The sequence below is a fragment of the Rhododendron vialii genome, chromosome 7a, assembly GCF_030253575.1.
Source record: "Rhododendron vialii isolate Sample 1 chromosome 7a, ASM3025357v1".
NCBI lineage: Eukaryota > Viridiplantae > Streptophyta > Magnoliopsida > Ericales > Ericaceae > Rhododendron > Rhododendron vialii.
In genome coordinates, this window is record NC_080563.1 from 28,399,299 (window position 1) to 28,423,108 (window position 23,810).

Sequence of the window (23,810 nt, forward strand, 5' to 3'; positions counted from 1 at the left end):
TGAACAGTTTGGATCATAAAAATTTGATCTGAAACTATGAGATTGAGATTTGGGGTGTTTAACTGGTTATCCACAGAATCGTCCCGATATATATATATATATATATATATATATATATATATATATATATATATATATATATATATATATATATCCACACACAGAGCGAGAGAGAGATCTTCAGGTAAGGACCTTATATGTGGACCTCCCCATTTCTCGCCTTTCCCGATCTGATTTCGATGATCCGAGCCACTCAATGTGATTAGACTGTGATTTTAAGGGTACCCGCGAGAAATTGTCAAAAAAAATGACCGAAAAGAGCTTGATTTGAGCAATTTTTTTTTGAACCGTTTAATAAAAAACTGTTTAGAACTGTTCGGATGAAGTCCTTTCCGATCATTTTTTTTACGATTTCTCGCGGGGACCCTTAAAATCACGTTTTAATCACATTGAGCGACTCAGGTCATCGAAATCCGATCGGGATCAATGAGGTCCTTATAAGGACGTCCTTATAAGGACGTCCTTATAAGAAGGGAACTATATACACACACACACACACACATGGTATCACGTGTAGGGTTAAAGATAGAAGCACAGCCGCAATCATTCCCTTCTCTCATTCTTTTCTCTCTCTCTCTCTATCTCTCAACAGATCTGCTGAAGATTGAGTATTAACCACTCGACAGCCTTCAGACATCGATTCTCTTCAGAAGGACAAGCCCCCACTCGATTCTCCGATCCGTGTGTGTGTGTGTGTGTTCATCTCTCTCTCTCTCTCTCTCTCTCTCTCTCTCTCTCTCTCTCTCTCTCTCTCACACACACACACACACAACCTGTTGAGGTTAATTCAGATTTTTTTGCTCATACATTCTTTTTGGATTTTGCTCCTACAGTTAGCCGAAGAAGAGGAAATCAAGAGAAAAACAAAGGAGCTTGTTGCATGAGTTCAACCCATGCCCTATTTTGACAAGCCTTTCATTTCTAGAAAATAATATAAAGCTTTCTTATCGACAATAGATACATCATTTCTAAAATCTTTTGCGCTACGATGGAGTTTTATTTTTAGTTTGTATGTCGTTCGCTGTTCGGAAAAGTAGATCTCAGTCAAATAGATTCAGTTTTTTTTTCATGGAGTAGATCTCAATTTTGTTTAGTTTTATTTCAGTTACCCAATCGGTTTGAGGATTACCCAAACCCCGTTTGGTTCAGTTATGGTTCGTTTCTCTTCTCTCTCTGTTCAGGTATCGGGGCGGATATGGGTAGCCTTTCGGTTTTGAGGATCGGGTACGAAAATCCCCATGCATGTCCACCCTGAATGCCATCCCTAGTTGGAGATGGGTCTATTTTGAATTGAAAGCCCCACCAATTGGTGGAAGGAAATGTGACAATCTATTTGTTGGTTTGGTGGAAATTGAGCAGTACACCCACCTCACGAGGACTCGAGGGGCCCAGCAGGATGGACAGCGCCTTAATCCGGCACAGTTTCACCATGAAACACACCACCGCATAATCTTTCTTTTTTTTTAATTTTTAATATCCATACCACATGCCAGATTAATTTTGGAATATTATTTATGGAGGGATAAGATAAGAGGAGGTATTATTTATGAAAGGGATAAGATAAAAAGCTATCGAATGACTCTTTTGCCCTTGTGCAGTCCTAAATTAGATTATTCATTATATTAAATATACAATTACAAAATTCAATAAAATTACTAATACTTTTTCACAGTTACTCAATAATGATTTAGTTTACTAATAAATTAATTATAAATTAAAATTCATTTTTTGAAGTGTTTTTTATTCATTTCATTTTTTTAATATGGAATGTAAAATTGTTAATTTTCGTTTTTTTAATTATAGGTTTTTTTTTTTTTGTTGAATGGTTAGTATCCAATTTTCTTATTTTGAAGTGTTAGTATCCATTTTATTTGCATTGGTTTACTATTTGTCTACAAAGATGAGTTAACTTAATAAGCCAACATATGATACAAAATTAACAACTCGATTCCATTGAAAATGGATCCACACAAATCCATAAACGGGGAGAAATTAATACAATTGACATTAATTAAATAAAAAATGTATTAAGTGATCCAATTTTCAACCCGCTTGAACTGATGCAAATATCTTATTTTTCTAATCATTTTATCCTAAAGGGTTATTAATTTTTGTCTCTAGAGCTTTCATAATCAAGTATATGCTCTACAGGGTCCCTAATCAAAAAAATTAAGTGCTTCAATTTTTAATCCATTGGAATCGGTGCTAAGATCTTATTATTCTAATTATTTTATCCTAAAGGGTTATAATTAATTTGTCTCTAAGTCTCTCTTAATCAAGTAGATGTTCTACAAAGTCCCAAATAAAAAGTAGATACAAATCTCATCTAGGTAACTAGGGGATGAGGATGGGTGAAATGGTAAAAAAAGAATTTTCGTTTGACCGAAAAAAAAAAAAGAAATGGTAAAAAAAAATCCATGGATATTAAGAAGTATTAATTATACCCACTTCAAAACCTATCCAAAAATTATACTCCCAAATGGGTCTAGAGGGTATTAAATTTGAAGAGGTATTAACTAATACCCTTCCTTTTTGCTAGCCAAGACTACAGGGGTGTGAATTTGCTTATCTGTCCACAGTAGCTATTACCCCCTCCAGCATCTCCAACAACCTCAACAAAAATTTAAGCAAATTGGCTAGAAAAAGACCAATTCTCTCTTTAAGCTAGCCCCTAAATTTTTGCACTACCCAACAGCCTATTCTTTTTGGGCTCTTCTGTAACGCCCCTAATTTTCGGAACGTTAAATAGGTAATTTTTATTGAAAATCTAAGTAGAGTCTGGCTCATTATTACATCATAAACCCCATAAGAGTACTTTTATTACACAGAGGGGGGGGTTAAACTAGAGTTTCCATCTACAGCTCTGCTTGTTCCTCCATCCTAGCCAGCTCCTCGACTCCGAAAGCCTCCAAGGTGTACAACTCACCCTAATCATCTACAAAGACTGACACATTATACCAACGTCGCCCCCGGTATAATATGTCAGAGTCACCAAGGGTAACACCATGAGCTACAGGAGCTCAACAGAATAACCCCATAATCGCTAACTCGTAAACAATAGATCATAGAAATATATGCCACTCAGAAATTTCAATTATTACATGCATAATCCTTGAAGCACTTAATAATGACACATCCACATTCGCTATTCAACTAACATCGGTGTCTGTGATATCAGTGCTTCTCCTACGCAACTCATCGTAGACCGTGTCTCATTTTCATTTACCAAATCAACATTTTCAAAACACTTTTTGAACATGCCATGTTACCAATGAGGCTATCACGTCCGGCTCCATTGGCAACACACACAATGCGCTACCAAGTCTGGCCACATTGCAGTTTCGAAAACCATACATACAATGGGTTACCACATCCGGCCACATTGTGGTTTCAAACATTTTTTTTTCTTCATTGGCTCCTCTCCGCAGATAACCAAGTCACTCCTCCAATGAGACTACCATGCCCAGTCCTATTGGCAACACACACCACACAATGGGCTACCACGTCCGGCCACATTGTGGTTTCAAAACACGTCTTTTCATTAACCACACCCTAGGTGTCATGTTTCTAGCTTTCTCAATTTTTGTGTCTCGTTTTTATGCAATGACTCCGTGGCAGAACTTTTCACGTAGGTAATCATAAATCATTCATTGCAAACTTGAAACTAAACTAGCAAGATCATCCAACTCTATTTCACTTTATCATGCTCATGTTCACGGAAACACATTCAAACAATTACCATATGCTTAAAGCATAGTGTCACATGGATGGACACCTTTGGAGTGAAAACCACTTATGCTTTATCACACATCAAACAAAATCCTAGTAATTATGTATACATGCTCATAACCATCCAAAGATCAAAATACGAATACTTTCAATCAAGCGATACTTTCGTATCTTTCAAAATTCGTTCTTTCTTCCTTTTTGGAAAGTTCAAAACAACATATGTTTATTTGGAGTAAAAGTTGAGTTTATTCAACATGCTTATATTTCTTTTAGCGGTTTTAGTAAAATAAGTTTGCTTGAAATTTTTCTTTCATGCATTTCAAATAATATAAGTAATATACAAATTTTCTTTTATACTTCGAGATAGTGAGTAGGATAATCTACCGTTCTTCTTGGTAGTGGGGATGACTACGGAAAAAGATAAGCACGTCGGCTATCGAATGGAATGACCTCCTACGGTAAGCTTCCGGTAGTTTCGAAAGAGAAAAGATAAGACTTTCTTTCTCTCGAAACTAGTTCTTGGCTAAACTACTAAACTTTTTGAATCGAAAGGGTGGTTGAGTGGTGGTTTAGTGGCGGCTTAGGATAAGTTGCTTGAAGAACTCAACAAGAACTTAAGAACACCAATAACAAGAAAGAACAAAGAACAAACACAAGGATTTCTAGAGAGAGAAGTTGGAAGGTTTGAAGGTGTGAGTTGAATGGCAAGAGTGGCGTGCAATTTATAGCAAAATTTTGGACTCCCACCCCGTTCTCTTGGCCGCCCCCCCCCCCCCCCCCCCCCCCCCCTCTTTCTCTCATTTTTTTTTTGTTTCATTGTCTTGTCCAATCAAGCCTTACAAGCATGCCAAGCCATGTCAATCCAATTTAGGTGCAAGACTAGGTAATCATGGAGATTTTCTAAGGCTTCAAGGCAACCCTAGGTGATTATAACCTAGGTTGGCAAGTCTTACAAGTCTAAGAGGTTAGCCTTCCATGTTTAGTCCATCCTAAGTCTAGGTTGTAGTCAAAATCTAGGGTAATTAAAAGTTAGGATCTAGGATGATTAAAGGCTAGATTGTGTGCTTGAAGTAGTCTAGGAATGAGTTGTCATGTGGTAATTAGGTCTAAGGGCTAAGGAAGGAGTAAAGAAGCATAGCTTTCTAGGAGAAAATAGGCACATGCACACACCTCTCTCTCTCTCTCTCTCTCTCTCTCTCTCTCTCTCTCTCTCTCTTCCTAGGACTGTGTACTTATATATATGTCTATGTATATATAAGTATACTCAAGTGCTAAGTAATCCTATTAAGAGCCCGTTCCAGAAAACAAATAAGAACTTATTTTTTGTCCAATAATAATGGTTGTTCCAAAAAAATAAGAAGGTGGTACTTATTTTTTCAGAATTTACATAGGTACCAATGGACGCCGGGGAGGGAAATCATACCGACGGCCGCGCCTGGCCGTCTCCGGCCACCAGACGGCCGATCCGAGCCGTCCAAAAATTCTAAAAAAAAACCCGAGGGGGCCAACGCAGGAATCAACGACATCCGAGGTGTGTAGGGTGCTTGATCCAAACACCCCTTTTCCATGTAAGGTGCTTGATCATATATACATGGAAAAGGGGTGCTCGGATCAAGCACCCTACATACCTCGGATGCCGTTGATTCCCGCGAAAGCCCCCTTGTTTTTTTTTTTTTAGAATTTTTTGACGGCTCAGATCGGCCGTCCGGTGGCCGGAGACGGCCCAGCGCGGCCGCTGGTACGATTTCCCTCCGCCGGCGCCCATTATCATAGCAACAGTCTTATTTTTTGTATAAAGCAATTTCAAGCTCAAAAATCATGTGTTTACGCAAATAATTTTCCTACTACTATGTATCTTGTTTGATAGATCTCATTGAGATCTTTAATACGGTGCAAAAAAAAAATTGATTTTTTTTTTATTTACATTGTTTTTTAGTTTGAAAATGTGAAAGGAACTTTTTATTTGGGTTTTGTGGAATGACCCTTCTTATTTTTGAATGAAAAGTGGCAAAATAAGTACTTATTTTTTAAGAAGGTTTTCGGAACGGAGCCTAAGTCTAAGGAAAGGTAATGATTGAAGTTAAGCTTTCAAGTGCAAAGCATTGTCCAATGGGTAAGAATTTTCCAAGAAAGTATATCTATGTATATATAGCCATGCTTATAATAGGTTATGAGGTATCAGAGCGGTTCCCCTGAGGGATCCTGGAAAATTCTGTGGTGCGGGATCCTATTGTGAGCCGTTGGATTTAATCCAACGGCCTGGATTAGAGAAGCCCTTCAACCTCGCTGGAAATTACACTTTCCCCCTCACACTCACACTTTCCCCCTTCTCATTTCATTTACGGACAGACCAAAGAGAGAGAGAGAGAGAGAGAGAGAGAGAGAGAGGCGACGCGAACCAGAGAAGACGAACGAAGAGGAGAAGATCGAAGACGAACGAATATCCACCCAAAGACGAACGAAGATCCGCCGAGATATCTCTGTCATCTTTTTCTCTCGGAAAAAAAAAATTTCTGGATCGGAAGGAATATTTTCTCAGAAATTAGGGGTTTTTTTTTTTAGGACGAACGACGAAGAACAAAGAGGAGAAGAAGAACGAAGAAGATCGACTGGAGAACGAGGTATCTCTGTCATATTTTTCTCTCTCGTTCAAAAAAATAAAAATCTGGTTCGGAAGAAATTTCTCAAAAATTACGTTTTTTTTTGTTTAGGACGAACGACGAAGAACGAAGCACAGTTCGATCCAAACGATCAACCCTAAAGTCATCTCAAAGCACAGTTCGATATCAACTTTTGTTACAAAAATAAGTTCCACTCTGATCTCTTACTTGAGGATTAAACTCGAACTGTGGTCCATGGAAACAAAAGTCAATATCACAACTGATATATTGAGTAAATACCTTAGTTTCTGCATTTGGCAAGTAATAAACACTGATATCCCAGCTTTTCACTGGGACCAGTAGTGAATACAACGGTTCTAGTATTCATTTCCTGCTGAAAACCCCTTGACTTAGCTAGTACTTGCACAATGGGTGAATGTTGCAGGTGGATGGGTTTACTGCGTGAACGGTGGCCGTACCTTGGAGGTTTATTGTCACCAAAATATAAACAAAGATTAAGAAATCTGAATTTTTGAAATTAAGCACTAACTAAGAAAACAGCTTTTCTCCTCACAATCCTGAACATTTTGAGACATCAAAACATCGACTTCTAATAGATACATTTGCTTTCCCGTGATGTATTCTTTCATTAAACCTATTATGCTTCCTGTGATGTGACCACCATTGACACTTTGCTTTCATTAAACCTACAGAGACATAGTTGGGACTTAAAATATGACCACCATTGACACTTTGCTTCTCCTAATTGTTGTCATGAGTCATGAATTAGACTTGTTTTTCCTTTTGTCATTGTTTTCCCATGTTTATTTCCCATGACTTAAAATATGAGTCATGCTTCAATTGAATGTATTCCATTGTCTCTGCTATTTCCAGTTACACATTCTTAAAGTGGAAAAGAGTTCGAACTAGACCAAAGAAGGAACGAAGAAGAAGAAATGGAACAAGAAGATATTTCCAGCATCAATCCATTTGGATATGTCAAATAGAACTGTTTTACTGCTGCTCTCCTGCAGCAGTTTTGCTACTGTCTTCATGCTAGTGTCTGACTAATCTTGTTGTTGCTGCTATTTTTTTGTGTTGGTTATGGCCGCTGCTGTAATGTTGTCTGCGTGGTGTAACCTAAGGCTACAAGCTGTTCTGCTGCTGTATTATATGTTCTGTTGTTGTTCTCCTGTTGTCCGTGAGGTTCATTTCTAGCTATGGGGCTGTATTCTCTTGATAAGTGGAATGGGCTGACTAATCTCAATGTGGAATTGTTGTTCTTCTATTTTTTGGATGATTGGGCTGACAACTCTCATGTGGAATGGTCTGTATTCTCGGTTTGTTGGGTTGGTTTCATGACTGACTAATGGTACATGTGTTGGATTATAATTTGTATTCTGAAGATGGTTGACGGTGACGTACTTGAAGATGGTAAAGTTTGATTGTATCATTTTGATTGGATCATAGTCCAAGTTCATTTTTTGTTGAATTTTCCTCTGTTTGTATCATCTCAATTTGTGAGCCAATATCCTCAAACCAATTATGTGTAGTTCATACTTTCCATCTGTGGGGTAAAAGTTCTACGATTGTTGTTTAACTGGCTCAAGTTTTCCATCTGTTCTTGATTGAGGCAACTTAGCTTTTGCATGTGTTTGAGTATACGAGCAGTATTAGAAAAAGAGTAAGATGAACCGCGATTCGATCATATGTGGCTGGACATACCCTTTTCCACATGTGATTCCACACACAAATAAAGGGTATAAAAGAAGGCAAGTCAAACAGGCTAAGGGACGGAAATGCCTTTCTTCCAGTTTCCACTTTTTTTTTTCCAGTGTTCCTACACTACTATAAAGGTCATGCAATAAACCAATCAACTTTATCACACCACCATTTCATGGGGTACCTGGATTCCTGGGTGGACTCCTCATATATTCTGAAGCTTGAGTAACGAAAACTCAGGAGAATTTTCAATCCATTTGAAAAAAGGGATGTAAGACAGCTTATACAAATACTCCGTATGATACATTTTCTGTCACATATAACAACAAAATCAACATCCAGTCCCTCCCTGGAGGAGACCCTAATTTTAGTTCGAAATAGTTGATGTTCAGAAAAAAAAAAAAAGTTGTCTGAGTCGGTGCACCACCTTATGTGCCAAAAACTCATTAGGACACAAAACGGCACGGTCCAACTAAATTTCCATACAAATTAGCCATAGGTAAGAAGAAAAAACGATCTCAAAATAAATTAGCCATACATCCAAGGCCAAGCTAGATACACCAAACCAAATCCCAACAGTAAGCAATTTCATATTCCCAAACATACTACAACTACTACTACTTTAGTTCAGTGGCTGCTTTTGCCGCACATGTACGACACAACACAAAAAACAACAATCTAAAGGTAATTCCAGTTCATTTTCCCCCCATTTCTCATTCTCATTTGCATTGCATCAATCTCCTTCTGCATGGCTTCAAATCTTCATCTGCATAGTGATTGTTGTCCTCTGCATATCTTCACTAATGCTCATGGATGCCTCGAAAGTCCTAAATTCCAAACAAGAAGGAGCAACAAGATAATCCCAGGATTTAGTGATTCCAAAGGAAATAGAATCAGCAGCACTAGACAAGTACATTAATCTAGCAACTTAAAACAGCAGCAAGGTTTATACGAACAACGTAAGAGAATTCCATTAATGTAGCAACGTACAAGAGTGAAATGGGCTTTTGTCTCTCCTTCATGTAAGAGAATTCCACTTTTTTTTTTTTTTGTTAGAGATTGGAGAGCAGAGTGCTATTTCCAATTTTAACCTACTCATACGGACCATGATTCTGTAAACTGACTACAATGTCAATTAGCAATCTGTACATAAAATCGCTCCAAAACCCTCAAATTAATGTTAATTGTTAAATAATTGATCAATACAAGTACTGATAGGAGATTCACCATCCCACGGATGTTAATTCCCTATTGTCTAATTAAATCAGTTCATTGCTAGGATATAGATGAGTTCACCAGATTTTCTTCATAGTGCTTTATACGAAAGAAACTCAAAGCTACCAAACGTAACCTTAGTCGTGTCTACATACAGGTGGTCTCGGCTGCAAACCATCAACCTCAAAATAAAAGAATGGATTGAATGAATGGACTGTTCATTCAACAAAGGACATTCAACCACCATGTAGAATGGATTTTCCAGGCCCATTATTTCTTCTTCTTCATTCCTTCTTTGCACACAACAATGGTGGCAAAGGCTGTGGTGGATATTACAACCCCATTATTTCTTCTCTATTTCAAAAAAAAAAAGACAGATTTTTTTTCGGAGGATCCAGATTTTTTTCCCCTTTGAACTAGAATAGGCCAAATTTTTTCCCCCATTCAACCCACCTGAAACTCCCACCCACTACAAATTACCCAACCCAGTTGAAGCCCTAACCTAGCCGAACCTCCAGACCATTCAAAAAAAAGCCCTCATTTTGAACCAAAATCGGCCAAAATCTCGCAATCAACTCGATTTTTTTTTCCTGAGAAAGAGAGACAGAGATACCTCGGTCTCAGTGGATGCTGGTCGTGTCTTCGTTCGTCTTTGATCTTCTTCTCCTCTTCGTTCTTCGTCGTCCTAAAAATATATATATATATATATATATATATATATATATATATATATATATATATATCTGAGAAATTTCTTCCGATTCCAGAATTTTTGTTTTTTTGTCCGAGAGAGAGAGATACCTCGGTCTCAGTCGATCTTCCTTCGTCTTCTTCTCCTCTCCGTTCGTCGGGCTTCAATCTCGTCGATCGCTGCTTCTTCGTCTTGCGTCGCCTCTCTCTGTCTCTCTCTTTCTCTCAGCGTGAAATGAACGAAGAAGGGGGGAAGTGTGAGGCTGTAGGGGGGAAAGTGCAATTACTTGGGGTTTTTTTCCCATCTCTTATCCTGGCCGTTGGATTAAATCCAACGGCTCAGATTAGACTCCCGCACCACAGAAATTTCCGGGATCCCTCAGGAGAACCCCATTGTATGAGGTATATATACATATATATACCAAGGGAAAGATCTAGGAAAGCAACTTTGGTGGATAATTAGGTTTAAGACTATAATCCTTAGGTTTGCATGCATGGCAAGCATAATTTTTTTTTTTTTGATAATCAAAATCGCCCAAAACAGGCTACAATGCAAGAGAAATATCTCTAGATAAAACAACAAAGACACTAGGGGAAGGGGAGGACACTCAATTAACAGGCAAAGAACCCCTCAATGCTTCAGAAGCCACTTCATGAGCCAGCCCATTTGCATCCCTCTTGATCCAAGCACATTTAATCAATCCCTCCTTCTTGGCAAAGCTGCCAGATATTCGAAACCACTGCCATGACTTCCCAAAGGGGTACCAACTCAAAAACACTTAATTTGATGGCACGGCAAGCATAATGATTACTACTTTTGGTAGCATAATGATGACTTCCTTTGATCCAAAAGGTTCAAGTAGAGTTGGAAAGGTTCATAAGGTTCATCTAGGGTTAGGAGGATTTAACTAGGTTGAATTGGTACTTAGGTTTCTCTAACTAATCGGTTGAAAACTAATTCTACTTGCCAAGTAGAATTTCTAGCCAAGAAATATAATTTAAAGATTTTATTTAACTCGCTAGGAAAATATATAAGTGCTTCTACAAGCATACTTGTCTTTGGAAAAGAACTAGATTGCCCGGTGCGAAGGGACTTAATTTTATAAGTCTTAAATTTAATTAAGGCGGATTATTTTGCTAAAAGGAAAACTATAAAGGAGTTTAAGAATAAGAAATTTTCAAATATTAAAACGAGATTTTTATTTACTAAAAATCGAGATTGTTACATCTTCAAACCCCATTTACTGGATTAAAAAAAAAACCTTTTGCATTTGTTTTTGGGGGTAATTAAACCCCATTTACATTATTATATTATATATATATATATATATAAACATATATACAGTACACAACATATATGTATATACCGACACAGTAGAAACCCAAATCAACCGGCCACCACAAATCCTCCATCTCCGACAGCGGCGTGTACCCACCTCTCTCTCTCTCTCTCTCTCTCTCTCTCTCTCTCTCTCTCTCTCTCTCTCTCTCTCTATATGTATATATATATATATATATACAGTCCGGCTCTTATGAGGACCACCTCATTTTAATAAAATGCGGACCTCCCTTTCCCGATCGAATTTCGATGATCCGAGCCGCTCAATATGTTCAAAACGTGATTATAAGGGTACTCGCGAAAATCAGCAAAAAAATGATCGGGAAGGGCTTCATCCGAGCAGTTTTTGTTTATGTTTTATCGAACGGTTCAAACAAAAACTGCTCGGATGAAGCCCTTCCCGATCATTTTTTTTGTTGATTTCTCTTGAGTAACCTTAAAATCACGTCCTAAACACATTGAGCGACTCGGATCATCGAAATTCGATCAGAAAATGGAAGAAATGAGGAGGTCCACATTTTAACTAAAATGCGGACTCCCTCATTTGAGACTGACTGTGTGTGTGTATATATATATATAGACCCACCGTCACCGGCGTCGTCTAGTTCATTTCTGCCATTGTCAATTTTGATTTTGATTCCGGGATCCGTTGTTGATCGGGAACAGGTCTCCTTCGTTGTCTTCGATCTGGATCCGTGAAAGCCAAGGGGGGAGAGAGAGAGAGAGAGAGAGAGAGAGAGAGAGAGAGAGAGAGAGAGAGAGAGACACCTACGCGCGAGAAGCAGGCCAAGGGAGGCTGGAAAACCTCGCCTGGTGGGGCGAGGTACTGTAGCTGCCAAGCAAATAGGCAAGGTTGGAGCGAGCCTCCTGGGTTTGGGATTTCACGATTTTCTCGCCGTTCTTGTCCAATTTTGCTCTGGAGCAAGGCTTCTGGAGATGCCCTTATACAACATCAAATCGGGCCTAAATATGGAGACACATTTTCATTTCGGAGAACAAATTTCTAAAAAATATTATGGATCACTCGACGATTCTCCCAAAAGGTGCAAAGAGTGAAGAAGAAAGAGAATAAATTACAAACACTGTGTTTGGTTTGCAGTTTTGAGATAAAAATTTCTATAGGTTTGCGTATTGTTTTTGTCTTTAGTAAAAAATTTTAACAGACTCTTTTACTTTTTGAATAGAGGTACGCTATGTACATCCAAAAAGTAAAAAATTAGTCAAAAAATCACTAAAGACGAAAAATTATTTCTGCAAGGAGAACCAAACAAAGTGTTTCATCTTCCCTCATTAGAGTGTACCTAAGAGAGCATCCACAGTGAAATAATAAAAAAATTGCCACATCATCTTTTGGTTATCCAGGTTGCTAATGTTAGCGATGTAGATGTCTACAATGACATAATCAAAATTGAATAATCAAAACTTGTCACATCACATTTTCAACCTATAAAGATTTTAAAGTTGTCACCATATAAAACATTTTTTTTAAAATAGTTTTTAAACTAATAAAAACAGGTTATTTGAAATAGAAATTAATTTTTTGAAAACTTTTATTTTGAAAAAAAAACACTTTTCGGAGAAAAGTTTTTAAAAAAAAGAATTTTTTTAAAATAGCAGTTGCAAAAAAATAAAAACTTCTTTTAAATATGAGAGAGAGAGAGAGAGAGAGAGAGAGAGAGAGAGAGAGAGGAGTGTAATGATGAGTGTACTTGATTGAAAACATGAGAACCACTAAATTTGGTTATTGGCAAAAGATTGCTAGTTTTAATCCAAAAGCCAAAATTTAATGAGTTGCTAAGATGTTAAGTTTGGTTATGCGAGCACTTTTTGGAGGAAATATTACTAACTTTAACAACCCTAGTTTTGAAGGAAATATTACTAACTTTAGCAACCCTATTTTTGATTATTCCATTATGGATGCTTTAATGACATAATCAAAATTGAATAATCAAAAGTTATCACATCAGCTTTTGGTTATTCATTTAAGGAATTACTAAACTTAACAATGTTGAGCTCCATAATGTTCCATAATCAAAAACTCATTTCTAGTCTTGAGATAGAGAGAATTAGGAATAAATAGAAGTGAGTTAGTCCATTGAGAGTAATGGAAGGGGAGAGAAAGAGAGATAGTGTCGCCCCCATCAAATTTGGTTATCCAAAGGAAAAAAAATTGCTAGGTTTGAGATTGTGCCTCCTTTTGCTTGTATTGATAGTTCACCAAAAGTGCTACACGAACAACGATTGTGCAAAACTCTTTACACAACTGATCGCTACCCGTCTGTTGTTGTAATGGATAGTCTAGATTCACTCAGGGAATAATAAACTATTCGCGCAAATAGTTTACTTAAAATCTGGACCGTCCAAACACATCTAGACCGTCAAAATTTAATACACAACACACACAACGGTTGTGTGTAGCATTTTTTATAACCCCCAAAGTGCAAATCAAGTTGGGATGCTATGCATTGTGCAAAGCTGCTGTTACAACCAAATGATGAAACCAATCATTTTATGGAAAATCAATCCAAATTGAACACTAACCTCTACAAAGTACCATTTTACATAGAACAAACCTGATCACCAAATCTGATACAAAGTTTTTAACTCAAATACGCATCAGTAAGTATAACTTAAGAAAAGCCCTAAGTTGAGTTTTCTAACTATGCTTGTCCCCTTCAAAACCTCGATCCATTCCATCTGAGAACTGCTTGGTATAAACACGGTGGCGTCTCTCCCTCCCATATATAACCCAGAAAACAAGAGAGAGCATAACAGCAACAGAAACCATCACCAATCCTACATAGATCCACTCACTGTACCGCTGCAGACCAGGACAATGATACAGATAAATGTCGGTGAAGGTTTGTCGTGCGAATGTGCAGTCTTGCAGATCAACTAGGAATGGGCCATAGTGGTATAATCCATAGCTCACATTCACTCCGGCTGTCATTTGGTTATAGATTGAGGGGGTCAAACGCCCCGTTGTTGTGCAAATGTCATTGGCTGAAACCTGACAGACATAGTTTCTCCATACCTGCAAGAAATGAGGGATACAGTTCAAGATTTACATGGGATTTTGGCAGTTTGACAAACCTATCAGTGGATTTCTAGGTTAAAACCAGGTTGTTTTGTATTGTTCTCATTTTAAGTTCCCTCTCTTCGCGTTTTGGGCACAACAGTGAAACTTTGAAAACATACCGCGTCTTGATAGTGTGTTTAGGCAACTTGGGAACACCGTGTACACTGTTTAAAACCAGCTTAGGTTGGTATTGTTTTCGTGCTATATTACTGTTTTGGGAAACAAAAACAGTGCAAAGTTTGAACATTTTGACTGAGAAAACCTCTCTATGTTTTGGGTGAAAACTCCATTACTTCCCAAAACGGTTTTTGGAAAGTAGAAAAAAAAACCTTTCTACTGTTTTATTTACATAAAAAATTTATTGAAACAGTTCCCCAAACAATTTTTCTACGTTTCCAAAAAACCCCAAATAGAAAATCAAAAGTATCATTTGACCAATCTCGGGATGCTGGGCATAATTTCTTAAACATCACAAGGGGTCACTATGAATTTTGCGTTAGTATGCTGATTTTCTATTCCAATGTTGAATGGATTTAAAACATTGAAATTTACCTCTGTAGCGTTGTTCAAGTCCACTTCACCAGAAGCACAAACTCGATTAGTCAAATCGGGATTATATGGGTTGCACAAGGTCGGCATTAAAGGGCCGGACTGATTGTAGAATAGCGGGGTAAAGTTGGGGGCGAAGTTGATATTCGAGACATTGGTGATGACCTGGTTAACCACGTTGACGAGTTGGGAAGTGACTTCCTTGCTACGTAACAAGGTTTCCTGGGCTGTGGCGTTGTCCATACAAGGCAGTATATTGTCTAAAGCCGTATGTGCGGTTGGGTTTTGGACCCACTGATCCATTGAGACGCAAGTATCTGCAGTCACACTAAATATGACAAGCAAATAACAGTTATATTACTGAAGAGTTGGTTAGATATACTGCAAATGGAACTACAAGACTTGAAATAGGCATATATTGAAAAAGAAACAATGGAAGGGCTTTTTCTAAAAATGAAAATGGAAGGGCATTGATTGAGATAAGGTCAAAGGATGCATTTAGATGCAACTCGAAGGTGTGGTGACTGGTGAGCAATGCTCATCATATACATATCCAGAAAACAAGATCCCACGCAGAAAGAGAGAGAATACGAGGAAAAGCTGTTTCCTTTTCAACTGCTAGAATTTCAGTGGTGATTGTTCTGCATTTCTAGATACCTCTGACTTTTACAAGGTTGTGCCTTGCCCTTAGGAGCAGACTCATGTATGGACCAGGGGGCTGTGGCCACCCCCAACTTCTGAATAATTACAGTACCACATACTGCTCAAGCATTTGAGATATTAGCACATATGATCTCATTGCTCCTAATACTGTGAGTCCACCAATTTTTACCTTGAAGGTGATCAATTTGTGTGCATGTGTTTTAAGTCCTAATAAGACCTTCAGACCTGACACCATTCGGGTAAGTATATAAGTAACTGGACACAAAACATGACTTGTTCATAAGAGTCTACTTGTATTGGTTCTCCATCCCTCTCTTGATGGCTACCATATGATATGGATTACACTCTCTTAATATGTAATTACTCAGTATGTAATTTCACCTGACCAAGTGATATTCCTCTCATGTGTAAGTCGAGTTAAGAGGAACAAAATCACAATTTGTTGCTGTTGTGTGTTTGCATGCGTGCAGTGGTAGTGGGGAAAGAGGAAAGAGATGATGCGTTTGAAAGCAAAGAAAACTCAATGTCAAAAGAAGGATAATTTGAAGAATGCAATAACTTACTTGTGTAGAAGAAGAAATACACCGCACAAAATAAAGGTTCCGGTTACAAGTATCCATCCAATGATCACCAAGCTGCAACAAGTACCGTAAAAGCACTCATTGAGAAAGATAATAGATATGTACTGGACCAGAATGTGTACCAAGGAAATTGAGTTTATGTAAAGATCACAGTCTCACTCACATGTACACGAGAAATTGCATCCCGAATATTGAGAATACTGGACCACAAAATGGACAAAACAACAATTCAAGTATCACTAAACCAATTTTGATACAATAGATAAAGGGAAATGCTTTGGTTAAGGGCAGAAGGGGCGTACAGAATCCAAGAAATGTCAAGACAAGCATAACAGCAGCAATTACTATAAGAGCCCGTCTACTGCAAAAGAGAAGAATCCCATTATGTATTTAAAAGGCTAAAGTCAGAGCACTAGAATAGGACAACAGAAAGATTAAAAACTTGTCATTTACACAGAATCCAAGAGATCTTTTATGTTTCCTGAGTTATCCGATGTTCGAACTCTGAGGGTGGTAGCAGAAGAGTTAATCTTGCTTTGAATCTCATCGATGTCAGTTCCGACATTAGAAGGTAGAAAAACTCTATCCACTCCAACTTGCTTAGCTGCTGAAAGATACTCAGAAACATTGTTAAGTTTCTCCACAGTTGTTTCGGCTTGATTCACCACATAGACCAAGGTCGTTGTCGTACTATCGTGAAACTTTTGTTGACCCGTGTACAAAACAACACATCCAACTCTGAGACCACAAAGTAAAATGATAGCATGGTCAGAGGGGATTGAGAAACCAAAATAATGAAGAGAGGAAGAGAGTAGTCTATACATTGCCGCAACAGTGAAGAGTATGAGGAAAATAAGAGAGAGAGCGTATGCTGTTTTGGAGTAGCCGTATGGCTCCCTTCTACAACAGCAATAGCAGAGACAGATGAGAGATAAGCAGAGTCCAAAGAGGAAAAACCAGATAGCCGCAATGATAAAAAAAGGAGCAGCAGTAAACCCCACAGACTGCATGTCAAGAGAAAAGAAGTTAGCAGAAATAACAAGTAAAGAAACTGACTCTTATGTCAGCTGTGTTTAAATCACGGTATCAGGATACGAAACGGTATCAGCAAAATATGGCCATGTATCTACCAATGTCAGATAGTATTGGCCAATACAAAGGTAAATAACAGTATCGGAGGTCCAAAATCGCATTACATAATGCCCCATGGGATAAATAACGGTCTATATTTAGAATATATAGTTCCCAAAGGCTGAACTAGAAAAAGATGTACATGATGTTGCTTTTTAAAAATTATTTGAACTGTTAAACTCTAGTGAGAGGATCAGTGGAAAATTTGAATGTTCTAAAAGTCATTTCGATGTGGATTATGAATTAGTTAATCAAACAAAAACATCTTATGGTCAAGATTTGTTGTCAGTCAACGTGCTTATGTTCACAAAGAAAGTAAGAGGAATTCACTGGCTTTACGAATGTGGTTACTCCAAACACCATAAAAACATCAATGTAATTGTGATGATGGTGTAATTACTTTATGTCAATAATCATCTAATTGAAGTAAGGTTCAAAGCTAGAACAACTCGTCTCATTCGAAAAGGAGATAAAGACTCAATTCCCTCTACCCAATCTACTAGAATCATATGATTCACACGGCAAGGATTCTAACTTGATTCTCAACATGTTATACAACGGGTAGTGTAACTCCAATTCAATGCCAAGGATTTGGACCAAAGAAAGAGTATCTGCATAAGGGAAAATATACAGTAACCAACATCCATTCATGAATCAATACCATTACATCATTGTTGCTTACAGATGGAGTTTGAACATTTGTTGTGGTGATTCAATGTTGTCTTATTTGGATGAAGAAAAATAAGCCGATAGCCTATTTATAATAGCATCGATAAATTTTTTTTTAAGGTAGGAAGATTCATTGGAACTAGCAATGAATTTGTAATAGCATAAGTACGTTGTAAAACCTTCACATCTCCACCAGAAACCTTTTCCCTGAATTAGTTTTGGTACTTTTCATCGCTGGGAGGGACCATGGCCACCCCCCCCCCCCCCCCCCCCCCCTTTTTTTTTTGCTAATTACACCTTTGTAAATGCATACGTAGTTGATTTGTACTCCCTCCCTCCTTGGATTCAAGTGTTTATTATTATTGTTATGGATAATTCTATTGATTAATAGTACATATTAGGGAAAATTTTACAAATGGTCCCTCTAGTTTACACGAGTTCTCATTTTCGTCCCTCTAATATTAATTGTATCAATTTTAACCCTATAGTTTTTATTCCATCTCAATTTCATCCCTCTCCCTGTCGCCGTCAATGAAACAAACGGAATTAAAGGGCAAAATTGTCATTTTCTCTCATAGAGGGACTAAATTGAGATTTTATGTAAATCTGAGAGACTATTTCTAAAATTTTACATTTTACTTTCATTTTTTGCAAATAAAATAAAATAGACCATAAGTAATGAATTTGACAACTGAATTATTTTTTATTGGGTAATTAAACTATATTGAAAAAAATTATATTTCATTACACATAACAAAAATATTAAAAAATGCACAAATCAATCCCTTAATTAATGTCTTTGTATCATGTTCTTATAATCTCCTTATTTTTTCACGCGATAAAAAAAAATGTTCAAAAACCATGTTTATTTATTAGAGTACTGCTATGGGTACCGACGGTACCCATAGGGAAAATGCACCGACGGCCACCGGACGGCCGTCTCCGGTCACCGGACGGCCGATCCGAGCCGTCCAAAAATTTTAAAAAATAAAACCGAGGGGCCCTACGCGAGAATCAATGGCATCCGAGGTGTGTAGGGTACTTGATCCGAGCATCCATTTTTCGTGTATATTTGTATATACGTGTATATACACGAAAAAGGGGTACTCGGATCAAGTACCCTACACACCTCGGATGTCATTGATTCTCGCGTAGGGCCCCTCGGTTTTATTTTTTAAAATTTTTGGACGGCTCGGATCGGCCGTCCGATGACCGGAGACGGCCGTCCGGTGGCCGTCGGTGCATTTTCCCTATGGGTACCGTCGGTACCAATAGGATTTCTGTATTTATTATATGAGTGATCTTATGAGTAAGTCCCAAAATAAATACACTTATACCCATATTTCAATGTATTTGATCTCTTAATATTCAATAGTGTTTCACTGCTTAATTAAACACAATTACAAGATTTCTAAATACTACTCTTACTAAACTTTTTCTTTTTAATCATGTGACAGAGAAAATAACGAGTGAAAATTCAATTGAAAAAAAAATACAATACCAAGACATTTAACATAGGGGTTGCTTTTTGAATTTTCTCATATTTTTTGTGATATATATAATAAAAACTTAAAAAATTTCAACATATTTTGATTATTCAATATAAAATGAGATGAGAAATATATTACATTTGATGTATTTTAAATTTATTTACAAAAACAAAAGTAAAAATAAAATTGTAGAAATAATCCCTCTAGTTTGCATGAAATCTCAATTTAGTCCCTCTGTGAGGAGAAATGACAATTTTGTCCTCCAATTCCGTTTGTTTCATTAATGCCGTAAGCGAAAGGGACAAAGTTGAGACAGAATGCAGATTGTAGGGCTAAAATTAACACAATTGATACTAGAGGGACGAAAGAATTCATGCAAACTAGAGGGACCATTTGTAAAATTTATCCTATATATTATCTATAGAAATCATGGAACTTGGAAGCTGGCCTAGTTAGAGCAAGTATATCAGAGATGGTAAAATGCCTTTTTCTCTATTTTAGAGAAGAAAATCACAAAAATACGCCTGCACCAAATTAGGTAAAATAGGAGGTAAAATACATTTGTGAACAGTACTTCGTCATTTTTGCCTAAGCACTGTTCACACTCCTATCTTTTTTTATTGTTTCTTTCTCTCTCCTCCTCCTTTCTCTTCTCTTTTTTTAATGGAACCCAGCTGCTCGTCGACTGTACTTCGTCCAAATCCGGCCACTTCCGTCAGTCATCAGCTTGTTGGAGAAGCCTTTGACGGCGAAGATGTAGTAAGAATCAAATTTTCCAACACAAAACAGTGGTTTTGGAACTCACGCCACTGTTTCTATATAGGTTTCCGGCGAAAAACGGAGAAGATGTTTTGAAGTTGTATCTGGGTTTTCAGTGATATTGATCTGGATTTCAAAAAGTGGAGAAGATGTATACACGTATATGTATGTATATGTAAACTTATTATTTGAGTAATATTTGTAATATTGGAAAAAGGAAAAAATAGTAATATTTTAATAGATGATAGGTAAAATGGATAGTGTTCGTGTAGTTGTGAAAGATAAAATTGATAGCTAAAATAGAATTGTGAACTGTTCACGAGGCAATATACCTAACTACTGGTAAACTTGCTCTTAGTTGGGTGCTTAGCTTAGTTCAAGTACAGTCAATGGTTCTGGGTGCTTAGCTAAGTTCAAGTATAGTCAATGGTTCAACTCTTGCTCATCGCTAATCTATTACCTTTTATCATGAATACGAGGTCTTTTATTTTACAAGGTCCGGCCTCTTCCAAATTGAAATCCTGACTCCGACACATTCATGTTTCAAATTTGAAATTGAAGTAGCTTGGCAGCATCTAGCCGTATAACAAATTTAAAACCTCATTTACTGATAAATATAAGCAAAATAGTAGACTATTGTAAGCATAAGTTGCATATTAAACAGTTTGTTTAATTTCTTAGTACATGTAATCTAAGGTCATCCACAGTGGTATAATCAAAAAAGGATAACCAAAAATTAACACATCAGCTTTTGATTATTCATTTAAAAGGTTGTTAAGCTTAACAATGTTGAGCTTTACAATTGTCACTTTTAGTCCATAACCAAAATAACAGGTCCACTACAATTTCACTATCTTTCTCTCTCCCCCTCTGTTTCCCACCATTCACTACCTTCCATTTACGATTTTTTTTGGGCAAAAATATATCGATTCCCTCTTTTAATTTTGGGGAAAAATCGGTGATTTTCTTCCCTCCCATTATGAATTTTTTTTGGGGGAAAAAAATAGAAACAGAAAAGAATAGTGAAATACATTAATCCGGCGATGATGGGTTGATTAATTGTAGATGATTGAGAGATATGAGTTTCACTTTTGGAGGGAAAGAAAGAGAGAGTTTGTGGGTGAAGTGAAGAAGATATAGAGTAAGCGAAGAAGAGAAGAAGAAAATACCAGTTGAAACACGTGTATACAAATTTTGGAACTAGCTAACTTATGTAATGTGGGGTCCACAAATTTTGATTATTGAAAAAGATTGCTAATTTTGGTTATCTAAAACCCAAAATTTGATTAATTCTAAGAATGTTGCTAAATTTGATTATACCATTGTGAGCTATTTTTTACATCAATATTGTTAACTTTAAAAACAATTAGCTTTTGATTATAGCACTGTGTGGATGGCCTAAGAGATTGTATTATGCAATTTAGGGAATACAGTCAGAAAAGTTATCCGCGATTTACGCTTGTAATACAACCGCTCCATGTGAAAAGATTTGTTCAGTGTACCCAAATCCCTCTTTTATGCCCAAAACAATGGTCAACTACGATTCTCTTTATTTTTAATAGAAAAATGCCACTCACTTCCACCAAGAAAAAAAAGAGAGACAGCATCAACTATTATTTGCAACTGCCTGAGTTATGCCCGATTGTGGGCCTTCACAGGCTCACTTTAATGATCAAAATTGTTTATTTTGTAGAATTTAACTAGAACATCAACCACAACACAAATTACATTGATAGACTATCATTTGATATGATTTCGGAAAACACCTATACTAAAAATAAAATAAAAAACACAGCGTCCAAACCCATTCAACCATTTATCTCTGGATAAATCTGCTTCCAAATTTTGTTGAGCTATATCCAATCAATATGAACGGTTAATGGACGGGGGGAGAATCTACGTGCACACTAAAACATAAACGGTTTAGAACGTAAAGTGTGCCCGAAGTAGGCTCACAGACAGGCACAGCTGGACGGTCAATGGACGGGGGGAGAATCTCTCGGTTGGTTGAAAATGTTTTGAAAAATTATACGCTGACCCTTGTTTTGAAAACTTACTAACGTGTATAGTGGGCGTAGTGACAAGGATCGGTAGTTGCCAGTATACTACTATAGCATTTTTTCCCACTACTGATGATACCTAGACAACAAAATGTCAAATTTCATCAACCAAATACATTTTCCGAAAAGCATTTTAAAAAACATCGGGTACTAAAAAAAACAAACTCGCCCGGAGACATGATTTTTATAAAAGAAAAAAAGAAAAAAAAGAGGGGCGCTTAAACTGGACCGGAGACCTGATTATTAAGAGGGAAAAACGGGTACGGAAAATCAGCAAAACAGGGCTTGAAGTTTTCATCTGAATAGCGTTTCTGCCAAAAAGAAAAAGAAAAAGAAAAAACTGTTTCCTAAAACAGAGAAACAAAATTACTAATTTTTGAGGGGGACTTACAGCCCAGTAATGGCGCTCAGTGATGTTATAACCTCCTGTATATTTCTTGAACCCATTAAGGGGGTCTCTCCTGTACGTCCTCTTTGCAGCCAACACAAGATAAGATGAGTTCAGAGGAGATTCAGATTCATCTCCACCGGGTCCCTCAGCAAGAAACCTTTTGGTACCCAAATAGACCAACCCATCATGTCCCCCCTCATTAATTTCCCCTGAAACCAAAAGAAGTTTTAGATGACGGATGAGGAAAAACCCACTTTGATTTCTGTAAAATAAGGGATAATTTTGCAAGGGACCGGACCGAACCGGAAGTACCTGAAAATGGTGGAGTTTGAGTGGTGGGAAAGTGAGTTTCTCCATGTGAAAATGAAAAGCAGAGAGTGGAGGTTGTGAGAAGAGTACAAAACAGCAGTGATCTGTAACTGAACATTGTAAAAACTCCTGTCTCTACAACTTCTCTAGTTCGGTCTCATCAATGGGTTGTCAGTCTCAAGACATGTATAGTGGATTGATTAATAAAGCTCTCAACTTTTTGCAAGGACTTGCAATGACCTAGAAGGAGAGAGAGAGAGAGAGAGAGAGGTGGGTTTTAAGTTTTTAAACTGTAAAACAGAGAGGGGAAGGTGGAGTTTTTGGTGAGGCCCCTTTTGGACTTTGTTGATCCTGTAAAGTCGCGACCCCACCCATCATCATAGGAAAGGGAAATTGGGGATGATTTTTGTGTCGGCAATGGTTTTTGATTATTTTTTTTATAATTCTTATGAATTTCTGAGAGTTAAGACCATGTTCACTTAAGGATTTTGAAATTTGAACTCTAAGGCTGGGTTTCAGAAAAAAAAAAGAACTTATTTTTTGTTGAATAAGAAAGGTTGTTCCAAAAAATAAGAAGGAAGGTAATTATTTTGGTAGAATTTATATAGGTACCAATGGGCGGCGGGAGGGAAATCGTACCGGCGGCCGCGCCAGGCCGTCTCCGGCCACCGGACCGCCGATCCGAGCCGTCCAAAAATTCTATAAAAAAAAACCAAGGGGGCTTTTGATGGAATCAACGGCATCCGAGGTGTGTAGGGTGCTTGATCCAAGCAC

General features: G+C 37.4%; 1 protein-coding gene and 2 long non-coding RNA genes across 4 annotated transcripts; 2 read left to right on the forward strand and 1 right to left on the reverse strand.

Annotated features, from left to right (window-relative positions):
* The first annotated feature begins 6,024 nt into the window (after positions 1-6,024).
* Positions 6,025-7,989, forward strand: LOC131331915 (uncharacterized). The gene is made up of 2 exons (XR_009201545.1): positions 6,025-6,410; positions 7,284-7,989. It is a non-coding gene; the product is annotated as an uncharacterized LOC131331915 (long non-coding RNA).
* A 5,858-nt stretch (positions 7,990-13,847) lies between these two features.
* Positions 13,848-23,350, reverse strand: LOC131331916 (uncharacterized). 2 transcript variants are annotated; one of them, XM_058365879.1, is made up of 9 exons: positions 23,040-23,350; positions 22,728-22,936; positions 17,050-17,231; positions 16,681-16,965; positions 16,530-16,588; positions 16,391-16,427; positions 16,210-16,281; positions 14,987-15,311; positions 13,848-14,389 (listed from the first exon to the last, which is right to left on the reverse strand). In XM_058365879.1, exons 1-9 carry the CDS (start codon positions 23,152-23,154, stop codon positions 14,012-14,014), a joined length of 1,662 nt encoding a protein of 553 aa, XP_058221862.1. In that variant the 5' UTR covers positions 23,155-23,350; the 3' UTR covers positions 13,848-14,011. The 2 variants fall into 2 exon arrangements, with proteins under 2 accessions (XP_058221862.1, XP_058221861.1); XM_058365878.1 differs by having other exon boundaries at positions 23,031-23,325.
* On the forward strand, positions 20,188-21,831 carry LOC131331917 (uncharacterized). Its single transcript, XR_009201546.1, has 2 exons — positions 20,188-20,972; positions 21,680-21,831. It is a non-coding gene; the product is annotated as an uncharacterized LOC131331917 (long non-coding RNA).
* Positions 23,351-23,810: the final 460 nt, after the last annotated feature.

Bases quoted from the DNA above. Each gene is read 5' to 3' on its own strand.
- LOC131331916 (XM_058365878.1), bottom strand. From the start codon at position 23,154: ATGTTCAGTTACAGATCACTGCTGTTTTGTACTCTTCTCACAACCTCC. The intron at 16,966-17,049 runs GTATAGACTACT...TTGTGGTCTCAG, and splicing joins CTCTTCACTGTTGCGGCAAT to AGTTGGATGTGTTGTTTTGT. The intron at 15,312-16,209 runs GTAAGTTATTGC...TGTCATATTTAG, and splicing joins GTATTTCTTCTTCTACACAA to TGTGACTGCAGATACTTGCG.